Raw genomic sequence first — 19,155 nt, 5'->3', positions numbered from 1 at the left:
CGAGGTTTTACAATTAGAATTTGTGGCCTTTGCCAAGAGGACGGCGCATCCCATTATCCGCAGCCGCAGCGTGGCGCGGGCCGGAGCTTCCTGTTTATTTCTCACTTTTTATGGCTTTGTTTTCTTTTTCAGTACAATGAGAACCTTCTTGAGGCTAAAAAAGGTCACACCACCGTCTGCGCTGAGATCCGATTAATATATGGCCTCCGGGAAGTATGAGCTCTTCCATAATGCGCGTCTGATGCAGCCGGGCTCCTGTAGTGCGACCTCCCCCAAGATCAGCACACTCCCCTCCTGAAACCTCTTGGACGTGCGTCGCGGGACCGCTCGCTCGCCGCCTGGACGCGGGACCGCTCGCTCGCCGCCTGGACGCGGGACCGCTCGCTCGCCGCCTGGACGCGGGACCGCTCGCTCGCCGCCTGGACGCGGGACCCCTCGCTCGCCGCCCGGATGTGTGTCGTATGACCTGCATATAACACTGTGTTCCCATGCGGTGTGAGTTGCTCAACATTTAATGCTGTGTAATTGGCTGCATGATCTGGTGCTTTCATTCTCATGTCATTGACGCTGTACTGTACAGAATTCCTCATACTTGTCACCGGGCCGGCAGTAATGATGTACGAGAGATGCTGCATGAGGTCCGCCAGACTCTTCTACCATTGACCGGCGCATCCCAGTATCCACATCACACCCGTCTGCCCACAATTTGTATTCTATGGAGTCTATAGAGATCTCAACCTGCACTTCTTCCTATGTCCAGTAGGGGGAGTCAGTGGTCGGAAGCCACCTATTATTCATTGTGGCCCCCCGTTAATAATATGAGAATTCCTGGTGGTGTCTGATCTTTTCATATACTTTTATTTTATTTTTTTCAAATTCTGTTTTCAAGATCTCTGCTTGCTTTAAGTGAATACAAATGTCTATCCTGCCTTGATTGTTTGTTACATCTTACCTGCACTGATACATTGTATCAGTCTGGAGTTCAGCATGATGAGCTCACGGGATTGTCTAGACTGGATACAATAGTAACAAACACTCCTCTGTGAGAAGTTAGGTCTGTATAGGGTTTCAAGACCCTGGAGAATGTTTCTATTCACCAACAGCAAACAGAGAACTTGGTTAGGAATCCTTTATATTCAGAGACTATAAACCTGACCTAGTCCTGCTCACACAGCTGCATCTACTAATGGCTCTCGCCTAAACTGATACATTGTAATAAGCCTCTAAAGAACAAGAACTTTTCTATTCACTGACAACAAGCAGGGATATGGAAAATGGAGAGACATTGCTAAACAAAGTATAATAGAAAGTTGCAGATCTTTTCAATGTACAGGGATTAAAGAATATCTTCACTTTCAAAAACGTTTGATGTCCGAGACCTATCAGAAGTTTTTCTGGGTGGGTTTCCGGGTTCAGCTGAGCCCCGGCCTCTTCTGCTGTGATCGTCGCTCCTCGTTAGGTTGATGGCGGCTCATAGATGTTCTACATAAGACTGGACCGGCCCTTTAAGACCTAATTATAAATTTATAGTCTGTACGATCTGAAATCCCGGAAGATTTATTAATGGGAATTATTAGGGGGAAAATCCTCTGTATAATCCCGAGAATTCCCCATAAAGGATCCCGCACTTAGATTTGCATGAAATTCCCCTGGACCAATGTGTGACGAAGATGTCCCTGACCCTGCGAGCGGCACATCTGTCCTCCACGTGAATCCAGAAAACAGTCACAATTATTCAACTCAGAATGTCGACCAGCGCAGGAAATTTACCCGATAATAAACCTGCCTGGGGGGTGGGGTGCCAGGGCTGGGTGCCAGGAGTGGGTGCCGGGGGATGCCAGGGGTGGGGGGGGTGCCAGGAGGGGGATGCCAGGGGTGGGGGGGGTGCCAGGAGTGGGTGCCGGGGGATGCCAGGGGTGGGGGGGGTGCCAGGGCTGGGAGCCTGCTGGGTGCCGGGGGATGCCAGGGGTGGGGGGGGGGGTGCCAGGGCTGGGTGCCTGCTGTGTGCCAGGAGTGGGGGATGCCAGGGGTGGGGGGGGTGCCAGGGCTGGGAGCCTGCTGGGTGCCAGGAGTGGGTGCCGGGGGATGCCAGGGGTGGGAGTGGGGAGTGCCAGGAGTGGGTGCCGGGGGATGCCAGGGATGGGAGTGGGGGGTGCCACGAGTGGAGCCTGCTGGGTGCTAGAGACTGGGTGTGCCAGGGGTGGGAGTGGGGGGTGCCAGGAGTGGAGCCTGGTGAGGTGCCGGAGCCTGCTGGGTGCCAGAGACTGGGGGTGCCAGGAATCCTCACATCACCTGGAGAGAGCGGTTCTGGGTAATGGGCTCAGTCCAGAGCAGCAACTGCAGTGTATATAAGGGGTTTAATCAGGATGACGACACCTATTGGGGTATATGGAGTTCATAGAACGGGGCGCCGCTCTGGTGGACGTGGCGAGTTATTACGACGTCCATTCTCCGGCCTCTGTAGTGGATATTTGCGCTTAGACGAGCTGATCCGACAGTGAGAGAACCGCATAAGAAAACTGCATCCGGAAACTGCATTCGTTTTTACCGCAATTTAATGCGTTTTTCTATGTAGTTTCATTAGGACTGAATCTCGGCTGCTTCGTGTGAATGGACGGTTAGTAACACACGAAAAACGCTACAAAATGCCATAAAAACGTTCTGTGGAATCTCCGCTTTAAGCTGCTCTACAGGGTTAAGACTCCACAAACAGCTCCTATATCTCAGCTTCCTGGACCTCTGTGTGAGACGTGGGGGGAGGGGGATATTGGCGTCCTCCGCAGGTGAAGTGAATTAGTTTTTCATGTCTGAATGATTTATGTTTATCTACTTGCTGTACAAGATTCACACTGCGTTTTGTGGTGTGTGCCAGCAGGTGGCGCTGTAATGACGTGCACCGCGGCTTTATGTTTTGTGTTTCTTATGATAATTGGATATTACAATATAAAGTGTTATTATGGATGAAGTGTCGCGTCCTCCACCGATCACCTATATTAGAGCTACTAGGGGGTCTTATAGCTGGACGGCCTCTGCATTGGGGCTACTAGGGGGTCTTATAGCTGGACGGCCTCTGCATTGGGGCTACTAGGGGGTCTTATAGCTGGACAGACTGCATTGGGGCTACTAGGGGGTCTTATAGCTGGACAGACTGCATTGGAGCTACTAGGGGGGTCTTCTAGCTGGACATACACTGCATTGGGGCTACTAGGGGGTCTTATAGCTGGACAGACTGCATTGAGGCTACTAGGGGGTCTTATAGCTGGACAGACTGCATTGAGGCTACTAGGGGGTCTTATAGTTGGACAGTCTGCATTGGGGCTATTAGGGGGTCTTATAGCGGGACATACACTGCATTGGGGCTACTAGGGGGTCTTATAGTTGGACGGCCTCTGCATTGGGGCTACTAGGGGGTCTTATAGCGGGACATACACTGCATTGGAGCTACTAGGGGGGTCTTATAGCTGGACAGACTTTGTTTTGGGCACTGGCTTCCTAGAATGATCACCCCCCCCCCCCCCTCATCTGGATGGACCTGCATTTATCTGTATCCGAGTAAGAGATGATGGCAGCATTAGGGCTTCATGTCTATATGTAGAAAGATGGCATCTCCTCCTACCCATAGTCCAGCATTACATCACACTGGTTGTGTGGGTGGGCACTACATGACCCCCTTGTTTCCCGCCTGTGGTTGCTGCACTGTTGCCCCTGTATTATTGTCTAGTCTTGGTCTCCATTACAGAAATGTTGTGGTTTAAATGTGTTTTATGTCTGATATAAATTACAAATACATATGAATACTTTCCTAGTGTGTGGCACTACCTGCCGTCTCCAGTCACATCCGAAGCTGCATTCAATATTCTACTGCTTTCTGATTACGAGAGAGTGAAGCTGTTGGGTCACATGACTGACAGGGGGGTGGAGCCAAGGTCAACTAGCAGAATTTTGAAAGCTGCTCTGGATGTGAATAGATAAAAAGCTCATGAAATATCTAGAACCAGTACAATCAAAGCTTCTGCTATAAGTTTTTTTAGTCTCCGGTGCTCAGTAGTGACTCCTGTCATGTCCTCCATTGTAGGTCTGTGTACGATGGAGCGGAGCACAGTCACTTTATGGAGAAACTGGAGGTGCGGATCCGTAACCACGACCGGGAGATTGAGAAGATGTGTAACTTCCACTATCAGGGGTTTGTGGACTCCATCACTGAGCTGCTGAAAGTGCGAGGAGAAGCTGAGAAACTGAAGGTAAGACCGCCGGCGACCGCGCTCACCTCATCCACGAGCGCCGCGACGCCTGTCCCTGGACCATACAAACGATCGACGATTAATTGGCGCACTGTAATATTATGTCCCCAATATTCCGAAACGTAGATTTTATCAAGAACCGCCTACGCCTACAGCGCCCGCGTTTATAATTACCACTGGGAACCGTTTTCTCAGCGGTAAATAATATGTACATTTTTGTTAATCGCTAATTTTGCTGCCTCTAGTGGCCTGAATTGAAATGAAAAGCTAATCCTTTTTTTGGGGGGGGGGGGGGGGTGTTTCTGAGGATGTAATAGGTATTTTTAACCCTTTCCCGTCGATCCACCGGCGATTTACGTCGGAAAAGGGTATTGTAATATGGCGCCCGCTGAGAAGCAGAACGTGCGCCATAGCCGCCGAATCTCTACGGTGTTGCACAACAGGGACCCGGTGGCAATTCTTGCGATCAGATGCCAATGGCAGATGTAACTGCCGGCATCTGAGGGTTTTTTAGTGCCCCCTTTGCTTCGGGGCCGGTCACCAGTTCCCGCGTGGCGAGATCACTGGAGCGGGTGTATTCCTATAGCTGCTGGGAGCCTTGTGAAGGATCCCATCCCTGCTATAGGAAGATTGCTCTAGAGACCTGCCTGGGGCCTGCAGCAGGTCTCAAGTGATGCACTAATTTGGCCATAGACTGCAATATTGGCAAATATGGCATAAGCGATGTAATGAACGCAGGTTCAAGCCCCCTAGGAGGGCAAAAAATATAGTAATAAAAAAAATTTAAAAAATCATTCCCCTTAAATGGTTTCAATAAGAACAACATATTTTCCCCGTACAAAAAGACGCCTTACACAGCTCTATACACAGACGTATAAAAAAGTTACGGGGGTCACAATATGGCGATGCATAAAAAAGACCGTCTGCTCCTTAAAGGGTTAAGGGCTTTTTTTCTATTGCTTTATCCAGTTATTAGAGGATTGATGTCGTTTGCTACAATGTATCAGTCTGGTGTCAGTAGGAGATTGTCTAGACTGGATACAACCCTCAGCGGTGCAAAGTATCAGATTTGGGACGTGTTCACACAGGGCGGATGAGCTGCGCGGGCGTCCTGGAACCCGCAGGGAATTCCAGCCGAAAAACCGCACCAAATTGTGCTGCGGTTTTTCGGACGGAATCTCCGCTGCGGAAAACAGAAGATCCAGTGACTATGACAACGCCCGGGGGTAAGAATTGGCTTTTTTTTAAATGAAATTTTAACCTAAAAAAGTTTTTTGTTTTTTTTCTGATCCGTGATTTTTGCGAAGAATTGCAGATTTTCTGCCAAAATAATTTGTTGTGGGTTTTACCTCCACATTGAATTCAGTGGGGAAAATCCACAACAGAAGAGCAGCGAGTTCGAAGCATAAACGGACGCAGATTGAAAAACCGCAAGTCAATTGAAGAACGGATTCTGGGCGGGTTTTTTCCTGTAGCGTGTGAATGAGATCCGTTTATTATTCTCCCACGCCGCCGCTGCTGTATTACACTGCAGTTTTTCCGCATTGAAATCCGTTGCAGAAAATCCGCAGTGTCTTACGCTGTGTGTGAACTTACCCTTGTACTGTTTTTTTTTTTTTTAGCCTTTTGATGTAAATCTGATTTTTCACTCGCAGCAAGCAGAGATCTTAAAAATGGTGTCCTGAAACAACATAGATTAGAAAGGTGCAGAAATGTGTTGTCCTTTGTTGTGGAGGAACTAGTGACTCCCATCATCCACGGTGATGGTCTAATGATGTCAGCGAGTCTCTTACTTGGCATCTGCTGCCTGGTTTAGTTGGTGGTCGTCCCACCAGATGTCCGTGCTCTCGGGACAGCCGATATGTGATGTGTGTGATATTACAATTCTACATCTCATTGCAGATTATTAGAACACGGCAGCGTACAGGCTATAAGATTATTATAACACGGCAGCGTACAGGCTATAAGATTATTATAACACGGCAGCGTACAGGCTATAAGATTATTATAACACGGCAGCGTACAGGCTATAAGATTATTATAACACGGCAGCGTACAGGCTATAAGATTATTATAACACGGCAGCGTACAGGCTATAAGATTATTATAACACGGCAGCGTACAGGCTATAAGATTATTATAACACGGCAGCGTACAGGCTATAAGATTATTATAACACGGCAGCGTACAGGCTATAAGATTATTATAACACGGCAGCATACAGGCTATAAGATTATTATATCACGGCAGCGTACAGGCTATAAGATTATTATAACACGGCAGCGTACAGGCTATAAGATTATAACACGGCAGCGTACAGGCTATAAGATTATTATAACACGGCAGCGTACAGGCTATAAGATTATTATAACACGGCAGCGTACAGGCTATAAGATTATTATAACACGGCAGCGTACTGGCTATAAGATTATTATAACACGGCAGCGTACAGGCTATAAGATTATTATATCACGGCAGCGTACAGGCTATAAGATTATTATAACACGGCAGCATACAGGCTATAAGATTATTATATCACGGCAGCGTACAGGCTATAAGATTATTATAACACGGCAGCGTACAGGCTATAAGATTATTATAACACGGCAGCGTACAGGCTATAAGATTATTATAACACGGCAGCGTACAGGCTATAAGATTATTATATCACGGCAGCGTACAGGCTATAAGATTATTATAACACGGCAGCATACAGGCTATAAGATTATTATATCACGGCAGCGTACAGGCTATAAGATTATTATAACACGGCAGCGTACAGGCTATAAGATTATAACACGGCAGCGTACAGGCTATAAGATTATTATAACACGGCAGCGTACAGGCTATAAGATTATTATAACACGGCAGCGTACAGGCTATAAGATTATTATAACACGGCAGCGTACAGGCTATAAGATTATTATATCACGGCAGCGTACAGGCTATAAGATTATAACACGGCAGCGTACAGGCTATAAGATTATTATAACACTGCAGCGTACAGGCTATAAGATTATTATAACACGGCAGCGTACAGGCTATAAGATTATTATAACACGGCAGCGTACAGGCTATAAGATTATTATAACACGGCAGCGTACAGGCTATAAGATTATTATAACACGGCAGCGTACAGGCTATAAGATTATTATATCACGGCAGCGTACTGGCTATAAGATTATTATAACACGGCAGCGTACAGGCTATAAGATTATTATAACACGGCAGCGTACAGGCTATAAGATTATTATAACACGGCAGCGTACAGGCTATAAGATTATTATAACACGGCAGCGTACAGGCTATAAGATTATTCTAACACGGCAGCGTACAGGCTATAAGATTATTATAACACGGCAGCGTACAGGCTATAAGATTATTATAACACGGCAGCGTACAGGCTATAAGATTATTATAACACGGCAGCGTACAGGCTATAAGATTATTATAACACGGCAGCGTACAGGCTATAAGATTATTATAACACGGCAGCGTACAGGCTATAAGATTATTATATCACGGCAGCGTACAGGCTATAAGATTATTATAACACGGCAGCGTACAGGCTATAAGATTATAACACGGCAGCGTACAGGCTATAAGATTATTATAACACGGCAGCGTACAGGCTATAAGATTATTATAACACGGCAGCGTACAGGCTATAAGATTATTATAACACGGCAGCGTACAGGCTATAAGATTATTATATCACGGCAGCGTACAGGCTATAAGATTATAACACGGCAGCGTACAGGCTATAAGATTATTATAACACTGCAGCGTACAGGCTATAAGATTATTATAACACGGCAGCGTACAGGCTATAAGATTATTATAACACGGCAGCGTACAGGCTATAAGATTATTATAACACGGCAGCGTACAGGCTATAAGATTATTATAACACGGCAGCGTACAGGCTATAAGATTATAACACGGCAGCGTACAGGCTATAAGATTATTATATCACGGCAGCGTACTGGCTATAAGATTATTATATCACGGCAGCGTACTGGCTATAAGATTATTATAACACGGCAGCGTACAGGCTATAAGATTATTATAACACGGCAGCGTACAGGCTATAAGATTATAACACGGCAGCGTACAGGCTATAAGATTATTATATCACGGCAGCGTACAGGTTATAAGATTATTATATCACGGCAGCGTACAGGCTATAAGATTATTATATCACGGCAGCGTACAGGTTATAAGATTATTATATCACGGCAGCGTACAGGCTATAAGATTATTATAACACGGCAGCGTACAGGCTATAAGATTATTATAACACGGCAGCGTACAGGCTATAAGATTATTATAACACGGCAGCGTACAGGCTATAAGATTATTATAACACGGCAGCGTACAGGCTATAAGATTATTATAACACGGCAGCGTACAGGCTATAAGATTATTATAACACGGCAGCGTACAGGCTATAAGATTATTATAACACGGCAGCGTACAGGCTATAAGATTATTATAACACGGCAGCGTACAGGCTATAAGATTATTATATCACGGCAGCGTACAGGCTATAAGATTATAACACGGCAGCGTACAGGCTATAAGATTATTATAACACGGCAGCGTACAGGCTATAAGATTATAACACGGCAGCGTACAGGCTATAAGATTATTATAACACGGCAGCGTACAGGCTATAAGATTATTATAACACGGCAGCGTACAGGCTATAAGATTATTATAACACGGCAGCGTACAGGCTATAAGATTATTATATCACGGCAGCGTACAGGCTATAAGATTATAACACGGCAGCGTACAGGCTATAAGATTATTATAACACGGCAGCGTACAGGCTATAAGATTATTATAACACGGCAGCGTACAGGCTATAAGATTATTATATCACGGCAGCGTACTGGCTATAAGATTATTATAACACGGCAGCGTACAGGCTATAAGATTATTATAACACGGCAGCGTACAGGCTATAAGATTATAACACGGCAGCGTACAGGCTATAAGATTATTATATCACGGCAGCGTACAGGTTATAAGATTATTATATCACGGCAGCGTACAGGCTATAAGATTATTATATCACGGCAGCGTACAGGCTATAAGATTATTATAACACGGCAGCGTACAGGCTATAAGATTATTATAACACGGCAGCGTACAGGCTATAAGATTATTATAACACGGCAGCGTACAGGCTATAAGATTATAACACGGCAGCGTACAGGCTATAAGATTATTATATCACGGCAGCGTACAGGTTATAAGATTATTATATCACGGCAGCGTACAGGCTATAAGATTATAACACTGCAGCGTACAGGCTATAAGATTATTATAACACGGCAGCGTACAGGCTATAAGATTATTATATCACGGCAGCGTACAGGCTATAAGATTATTATAACACGGCAGCGTACAGGCTATAAGATTATTATAACACGGCAGCGTACAGGCTATAAGATTATAACACGGCAGCGTACAGGCTATAAGATTATTATATCACGGCAGCGTACAGGTTATAAGATTATTATATCACGGCAGCGTACAGGCTATAAGATTATTATCACGGCAGCGTACAGGCTATAAGATTATTATAACACGGCAGCGTACAGGCTATAAGATTATTATATCACGGCAGCGTACAGGCTATAAGATTATAACACGGCAGCGTACAGGCTATAAGATTATTATATCACGGCAGCGTACAGGTTATAAGATTATTATATCACGGCAGCGTACAGGCTATAAGATTATAACACTGCAGCGTACAGGCTATAAGATTATTATAACACGGCAGCGTACAGGCTATAAGATTATTATAACACGGCAGCGTACAGGCTATACGATTATTATAACACTGCAGCGTACAGGCTATAAGATTATAACACGGCAGCGTACAGGCTATAAGATTATAACACGGCAGCGTACAGGCTATAAGATTATAACACTGCAGCGTACAGGCTATAAGATTATTATAACACGGCAGCGTGCAGGCTATAAGATTATTATAACACTGCAGCGTACAGGCTATAAGATTATTATAACACGGCAGCGTACAGGCTATAAGATTATTATAACACGGCAGCGTACAGGCTATAAGATTATTATAACACGGCAGCGTACAGGCTATAAGATTATTATAACACGGCAGCGTACAGGCTATAAGATTATAACACGGCAGCGTACAGGCTATAAGATTATTATAACACTGCAGCGTACAGGCTATAAGATTATTATAACACGGCAGCGTACAGGCTATAAGATTATTATAACACGGCAGCGTACAGGCTATAAGATTATTATAACACGGCAGCGTACAGGCTATAAGATTATTATATCACGGCAGCGTACAGGCTATAAGATTATTATAACACGGCAGCGTACAGGCTATAAGATTATAACACGGCAGCGTACAGGCTATAAGATTATTATAACACGGCAGCGTACAGGCTATAAGATTATTATAACACGGCAGCGTACAGGCTATAAGATTATTATAACACGGCAGCGTACAGGCTATAAGATTATTATATCACGGCAGCGTACAGGCTATAAGATTATAACACGGCAGCGTACAGGCTATAAGATTATTATAACACGGCAGCGTACAGGCTATAAGATTATTATAACACGGCAGCGTACAGGCTATAAGATTATTATATCACGGCAGCGTACTGGCTATAAGATTATTATAACACGGCAGCGTACAGGCTATAAGATTATAACACGGCAGCGTACAGGCTATAAGATTATTATATCACGGCAGCGTACAGGTTATAAGATTATTATATCACGGCAGCGTACAGGCTATAAGATTATTATATCACGGCAGCGTACAGGCTATAAGATTATTATAACACGGCAGCGTACAGGCTATAAGATTATTATAACACGGCAGCGTACAGGCTATAAGATTATAACACGGCAGCGTACAGGCTATAAGATTATTATATCACGGCAGCGTACAGGTTATAAGATTATTATATCACGGCAGCGTACAGGCTATAAGATTATAACACTGCAGCGTACAGGCTATAAGATTATTATAACACGGCAGCGTACAGGCTATAAGATTATTATATCACGGCAGCGTACAGGCTATAAGATTATTATAACACGGCAGCGTACAGGCTATAAGATTATTATAACACGGCAGCGTACAGGCTATAAGATTATAACACTGCAGCGTACAGGCTATAAGATTATTATAACACGGCAGCGTGCAGGCTATAAGATTATTATAACACTGCAGCGTACAGGCTATAAGATTATTATAACACGGCAGCGTACAGGCTATAAGATTATTATAACACGGCAGCGTACAGGCTATAAGATTATTATAACACGGCAGCGTACAGGCTATAAGATTATTATAACACGGCAGCGTACAGGCTATAAGATTATAACACGGCAGCGTACAGGCTATAAGATTATTATAACACGGCAGCGTACAGGCTATAAGATTATTATAACACTGCAGCGTACAGGCTATAAGATTATTATAACACGGCAGCGTACAGGCTATAAGATTATTATAACACGGCAGCGTACAGGCTATAACATTATTATAACACGGCAGCGTACAGGCTATAACATTATTATAACACGGCAGCGTACAGGCTATAACATTATTATAACACGGCAGCGTACAGGCTATAAGATTATTATAACACGGCAGCGTACAGGCTATAAGATTATTATAACACGGCAGCGTACAGGCTATAAGATTATTATAACACGGCAGCGTACAGGCTATAAGATTATTATACTGTGCTCTTGTCATTTCAGAACCAGGTGATGGACACTAACAGGAGGCTGCAGGTGGACGGGGCAGAGGTAATACTCTATATGTATCTATGTAATTCAAGAAATTATACCGGGATTGTAGAGCTCCTTAAAGGGGACCTGTCACGTTGAATATGCAGTCTGATCTGCGGGCAGCTTGTTATAGAGCGGGAGGAGGGGTGTAGATTGATATATAGTTTTTGTAGGAAACATTTCAGTATAACTTGTAATTTACTAGTTTAAAGAGTTATTAGGAGTCCAGTGGGCGGTCCTAATCTGTGATCGACAGCCTTCCCTTTGTGAGTGAATATAGATAGCTGTCGATCACTGAGTAGGACCGCCCACTGGACTCTTAAACCCAGAATGAGCAGAGGTATAAATTAATAAATTACAAGTTATACTGAATCTTTTCCCACAAACCTATATATCAATCTACTCCTCTCCTCCTGCTCTACAACCAGATGCCCGCAGATCAGCCTGCGTATTCAATGAGACAGGTCCCCTTTAACAGGCCCAAGGTGATTGATGGGATCCGGGGATTGATAGGAAAGATCGTAGCGGCAATTGGTTATACCAGGGGATTGACAGGAAGAGCTGACTGGTGATTGGCGGTATCAGAAGGATTGACAGGAAGAGCTGAGTGGTGATAGGTATCGTAAGGGATTGACCGGAAAAGTTTAGGGGTGACTGGCGATATTAGAGGTATTGACCGGAAGACCTGAGGGATTATTGGTATTATAGGGGTTGACAGGAAGAGCTGAGTGGTGATTGGTATCAGAGGCATTGACAGGAAGAGCGGAGGGATTATTGGTATCGGAAGAATTGACAGGAATATCTAAATGGTGATTGGTGGCCTCAGGGATTGGGAGGACGAGCGGAGTGGTGATTGGTATCTGTGGGATTGACAGGAAGAGCTAACTTGTGGTTAGTTGAATCAGAGGAATGGTTTCTGCAGGATTGACAGGAAGAGCTGAGTGGTGATTGGTTGTATCAGAGGTGTTGACTGCTCCAGGGGGATTGAGCAATGAATCATTCTGATCAGATTTTATCTCCTGCAGTTTTTGCGCTGTATCTCCTGCAGTTTTTGCGCTGTATCTCCTGCAGTTTTTGCGCTGTATCTCCTGCAGTTTTTGCGCTGTATATCTGTAGGATAGTATTATTTGCAGCCAGTACATTGTACATTACATGGAGTCTAATCTCAGATAATACGACGAGCGACATTCTGTCCCTAGTTATTATCCACCATGAAGGAGCTGCAGCAGTGCCGGGTTCAGCAAAGGAACATCGCCGCCACCGTGGAGAAGCTCAGCCTGTGCCTTCCAGGTAAGGGCCAGGACATGGAAATACCCGCATATGTCCACTACAGGCACCAAGATTACAGGGGTATGGGGCAGGATTATCAGATGTGGAGATTACAGGGGGTATGGAGCGGGATTATTATCAGATGTGGAGATTACAGGGGGTATGGAGCGGGATTATTATCAGATGTGGAGATTACAGGGGGTATGGGGCAGGATTATTATCAGATGTGGACATTACAGTGGGTATGGGGCAGGATTATTATCAAATGTGGACATTACAGTGGGTATGGGGCAGGATTATTATCACATGTGGAGATTACAGGGGGTATGGGGCAGGATTATTATCAAATGTGGAGATTACAGGGGGTATGGGGCAGGATTATTATCAGATGTGGAGATTACAGGGGGTATGGGGCAGGATTATTATCAGATGTGGCGATTACAGGGGGTATGGAGCGGGATTATTATCAGATGTGGAGATTACAGGGGGTATGGGGCGGGATTATTATCAGATGTCGACATTACATAATCCTGCCCCATACCCCCTGTAATCTCCACATCTGATAATAATCCTGCCCCATACCCCCTGTAATCTCCACATCTGATAATAATCCTGCCCCATACCCCCTGTAATCTCCACATCTGATAATAATCCCGCCCCATACCCACTGTATACAGGGTGGATGTGGAGATTACAGGGTGTATGGGGCAGGATTATTATCAGATGGGGAGATTACAGGGGGTATGGGGCAGGATTATTATCAGATGTGGAGATTACAGGGGGTATGGAGCGGGATTATTATCAGATGTGGAGATTACAGGGGGTATGGGGCAGGATTATTATTAGATGTGGAGATTACAGGGTGTATGGGGCAGGATTATTATCAAATGTGGAGATTACAGGGGGTATGGAGCGGGATTATTATCAGATGTGGAGATTACAGGGTGTATGGGGCAGGATTATTATCAGATGTGGAGATTACAGGGTGTATGGGGCAGGATTATTATCAGATGGGGAGATTACAGGGGGTATGGGGCAGGATTATTATCAGATGTGGACATTACAGGGGGTATGGGGCAGGATTATTATCAGATGGGGAGATTACAGGGGGTATGGAGCGGGATTATTATCAGATGTGGAGATTACAGGGGGTATGGGGCAGGATTATTATCAGATGGGGAGATTACAGGGGGTATGGGGCAGGATTATTATCAGATGTGGACATTACAGGGGGTATGGAGCGGGATTATTATAGTGTTTAATGTCATTTGCACGTTTGATAATCCAGCTTCCTGTTTTAATATCTTCATTTATAATTATTTTTTTACTCTTTAGTGCTGGAAATGTACAGTAAATTACGGGAGCAAATGAAGGCTAAAAGGTAACGGTCATGCACCGGTGATAGATTGTCTATGTATTGTCACATTTTACAGCCTGTATCGTACTCCAGAGCTGCATTCACAATTCTGCAGATGTAAGAGCCGAGATCTCCCAGCATCCCCTGCTTGTTCGGTTTCTCTATAGAGCATCCTCTGCTGATTTGCATTCTGTAATGTCTTCACACTGTATTCTGTACGGTCACCCCCCCTCCCCCCCACACGGATTATAGATTCTCTACTAAACTGTTTGGGGTGTGTCTGACAACAAACTTGCTGACTGTTTCCAATAGCAACCAGCAGAATTGTGAATGTAGCGTCTCGCAGCAGCAGAAACCTCATCCCCCTCTTTTCTGTCTGTACTGAATACTATACAAATTGAGTCGGGGGCGAGTGACGTCCTTAGGGGATCCTATCACATGACTTCTCTTATGGGGGGGGGGGTGGGGTTTCTGTCGTCCTATAAAGAAGCCCCTTAAATCTTGTCTGAGACTTCTTTATCCTTATTGGCCGGCAGATTCTTATCGCTTTTATCCTGCAGTGATTTTCGTTGCTCGCGTCTCATTGGACGGCAGTTTCGTTAGAATATCATGTGACCCGGGCCCCTCCGCCGCCGGTGTTATCGCCTCTATTTTCGGGCTCCGGCTCTTTGCAGTTTCTTTTGTCTCCAAACATTTTATCCATTGAATCCTTCAGAAAACACAGACGCTGCCAAATCAAACACGGACGTCCGCGCAGCCGAGCCGAGCATGAGATTGTGGTTTTCGCAGCTGACGTTTAAGACCTGTAATCAGATCACACCTCACGTGCCCCGTCAGGACGCCCGCCCGCCGCCGCCATGTTTACATTACAAATGGTTTTAGGCTACTGTAAGGGGGCGCCGTGTGCCAAGATCCTCTCCGTCAGCGCTCGGCCGGCTTCCAGACACATCATCCAGAGTTATATGTAAAGGAGAAAGAGAAGAAGTTGGGTATTACAGGGTTAAAGGGTGTGCAGCCACCACTGACCGATTCCTAATAGTTCTCACAGCTGAGAGTCTGCTACACTTGTATCCAGTACAGGAGGCATCTCTCTTTCCTGTCTTGATAGTTTGCTACAATGTATCAGTGCAGGTAAAATGGAGTCCAGCCTGTTTGTCACCGGATTGTCTAAACTAGATATAAAGCTTGAGAAACAAGAATTTTCCCCTTCACTGACAGCAAGTAGAGATCTTGAAAATGGTAAAGAATTGGAACACAAAGTATGTTAGAAAGTTGCAGAACTTTTTACATACATCTTTTTTTAAAGGGCTATTCCCATAATAAGTCTCTCACATATTTACAGGATAGATAATAAATGTCTGGTGGGGGTCCGACTGCTGGGACCCCCACCGAACCTGAGAACGAGTGTCCTGTATGAATGGAGCAGTACTGCGCATGCTCGGGCATCTCTCCATTTACTGTCTATGGGACTCCGCGCCCGGCTATCTCCGACAGCCCCGCTCGTTCTTTGCTGCGGTGGGGGGTCCGATCAGACAATTATCACTTCTCCTGACTGACAGGTGATAAATGTTTATATGAAATCCCCTTAAAGAGGCTCTGTCACCAGATTTTGCAACCCCTATCTGCTATTGCAGCAGATCGGCGCTGCAATGTAGATTACAGTAACGTTTTTATTTTTAAAAAACGAGCATTTTTGGCCAAGTTATGACCATTTTCGTATTTATGCAAATGAGGTTTGCAAAAGTCCAAGTGGGCGTGTTGAAAAGTAAAAGTACAACTGGGCGTGTATTATGTGCGTACATCGGGGCGTGTTTACTACTTTTACTAGCTGGGCGTTGTGTATAGAAGTAACATCCTCTTCTCTTCACAACGCCCAGCTTCTGGCAGTGCAGATCTGTGACGTCACTCACAGGTCCTGCATCGTGTCGGCACCAGAAGCTACAGATGATTCTGCAGCAGCATCGGCGTTTGCAGGTAAGTCGATGTAGCTACTTACCTGCAAATGCTGATGCTGCTGCAGAATCATCTGTAGCCTCTGGTGCCGACACGATGCAGGACCTGTGAGTGACGTCACAGTGCTGCACTGCCAGAAGCTGGGCGTTCTGAAGAGAAGAGGATGTTACTTCTATACACAACGCCCAGCTAGTAAAAGTAGTAAACACGCCCCGATGTACGCACATAATACACGCCCAGTTGTACTTTTACTTTTCAACACGCCCAGTTGTACTTTTGCAAGCCTCATTTGCATAAATACAAAAATGGCCATAACTTGGCCAAAAATGCTCGTTTTTTAAAAATAAAAACGTTACTGTAATCTACATTGCAGCGCCGATCTGCTGCAATAGCAGATAGGGGTGCAAAATCTGGTGACAGAGCCTCTTTAAGCTTTATTTACATATAACTGACCCCCCCCCCAGGTCCCCCTTAGGTTGAGAGTTTAAGGTGCTGTGACCGCCTGTAATTGTGGGTGACCGGACTTGTCCCCTTCCCTCTAGACATTACCCCGCGTTGAAGACCCTGGAGCAGATGGAGCACACGTACCTGCCGCAGGTCAGTCACTATCGCTTCTGTCTCACCATGGTGGAGAACATCCCCAAACTGCGGGAGGAGATCAAAGACGTCTCCATGTCCGATCTGAAGGATTTCCTCGAGAGCATCCGCAAGCACTCGGAGAGGATCGGGGAGTTCGCTATGAAGCAGGTAAGACGGGGATTACAACTCCCTGCATGTCACGTCAGTCCGCTGGTGGTAGCTGCAGTTTCTCCCCACATTATCTGTTCCTGCATTACAGCAAGCAGAGGTTTAGCTTCATCTGCTATTTGTATGAGGGCCGCAATGAATTGAGCAGCGTTTCTACAACACAAAGGAATATTAGAGGATTTTATGTGCAGAAATGTAATTGTGTTAATGTCATCTCATCGTAATCTCTACTCGGGGGCTGGGAATGTAGTTACCCTGCCGCTCCTCTGCCAGATTATCACATGCCTGCCGCTGCTCTGCCGCATTATCACATGCCTGCCGCTCCTCTGCCGGATTATCACGTGCCTGCCGCTGCTCTGCCGGATTATCACGTGCCTGCCGCTGCTCTGCCGGATTATCACATGCCTGCCGCTGCTCTGCCGGATTATCACATGCCTGCCGCTGCTCTGCCGGATTATCACATGCCTGCCGCTGCTCTGCCGGATTATCACGTGCCTGCCGCTGCTCTGCCGGATTATCACGTGCCTGCCGCTGCTCTGCCGGATTATCACATGCCTGCCGCTGCTGTGCCGGATTGTCACGTGCCTGCCGCTGCTCTGCCGGATTATCACGTGCCTGCCGCTGCTCTGCCGGATTATCACGTGCCTGCCGCTGCTCTGCCGGATTATCACGTGCCTGCCGCTGCTCTGCCGGATTATCACGTGCCTGCCGCTGCTGTGCCGGATTGTCACGTGCCTGCCGCTGCTGTGCCGGATTGTCACGTGCCTGCCGCTGCTGTGCCGGATTGTCACGTGCCTGCCGCTGCTGTGCCGGATTGTCACGTGCCTGCCGCTGCTGTGCCGGATTGTCACGTGCCTGCCGCTGCTGTGCCGGATTGTCACGTGCCTGCCGCTGCTGTGCCGGATTGTCACGTGCCTGCCGCTGCTGTGCCGGATTGTCACGTGCCTGCCGCTGCTGCGCCGGATTGTCACGTGCCTGCCGCTGCTGCGCCGGATTGTCACGTGCCTGCCGCTGCTGCGCCGGATTGTCACGTGCCTGCCGCTGCTCTGCCGGATTATCACGTGCCTGTCGCTGCTCTGCCGGATTATCACGTGCCTGCCGCTTCTCTGACGTTCGCTGCTTCTATGCAGAGTGATTCAGATAAAATAGGACATTAAGGGGTTACTATAACAGCAGATATATATATATATACTAAATCCTATGAGCACTGTCATGGCTGCCGTTAGTGGCGGTCACTAAGTCTGTCCCCTATAGGGGTGGTCTCCATAATGGCTGAGTAGAATATTCTAGGTTTTGGTTTAGGAATATTAGAGGTTTGCGATGAGACGCAGGAGCTGCCGACAATGGAGTAATCCTCCAAATATTATCGGTGTCACGGTGCCAGCGCAGGGTGGTAGAGATTACACAGCCCGACTATTGCTGGAGGCACAGTATGATGTCATCGGTGATATTAGACACAGCTCCGCCCCCTTCTCCGGTGACCACCCGGCTACACATCATGTGGGCATTTTTCTTTTGACCCCCTTCCCTCGGTTGGCATTGCCACTGACGTTTCCGACAGTTCACACAAAGTTGAGGGATAATTGGTGAGAGAAAGTGGCGGCAGCGGATGGTATGACTTTATCGAGGCGGCCTCCATCGCTCGGTGGTTTCGCAGCACGTGTTAAGCTTTATGTGATACTGATTAGAACCGAGGGCTTCAGGGCGACTTGGCCGAGGCCTCCGAGATGCCAGAAATACACAAAGCTGAACGCTGCCAGACGGCTGGGG

The 19,155-nt window shown here is 46.2% G+C and overlaps 1 protein-coding gene across 1 annotated transcript in view; it reads left to right on the top strand.

Moving 5' to 3' along the window:
- The window catches only part of EXOC6B (exocyst complex component 6B), a 319,935-nt gene that overhangs the window by 40,918 nt on the left and 259,862 nt on the right, over positions 1-19,155 (top strand). Inside the window, exons 2-6 of the mRNA XM_075855644.1 lie at positions 4,076-4,241; positions 12,030-12,077; positions 13,259-13,349; positions 14,664-14,709; positions 17,181-17,385. Coding sequence (XP_075711759.1) covers positions 4,076-4,241; positions 12,030-12,077; positions 13,259-13,349; positions 14,664-14,709; positions 17,181-17,385 — 556 coding nt within the window. The remainder of the gene's footprint in view (positions 1-4,075; positions 4,242-12,029; positions 12,078-13,258; positions 13,350-14,663; positions 14,710-17,180; positions 17,386-19,155) is intronic.

This window comes from Rhinoderma darwinii, chromosome 1 (assembly GCF_050947455.1).
Source record: "Rhinoderma darwinii isolate aRhiDar2 chromosome 1, aRhiDar2.hap1, whole genome shotgun sequence".
Classification (NCBI taxonomy): Eukaryota; Metazoa; Chordata; class Amphibia; order Anura; family Rhinodermatidae; genus Rhinoderma; species Rhinoderma darwinii.
Note: the sequence above shows the minus strand (reverse complement) of the source record. Positions and strands in the feature narration are given on the sequence as shown.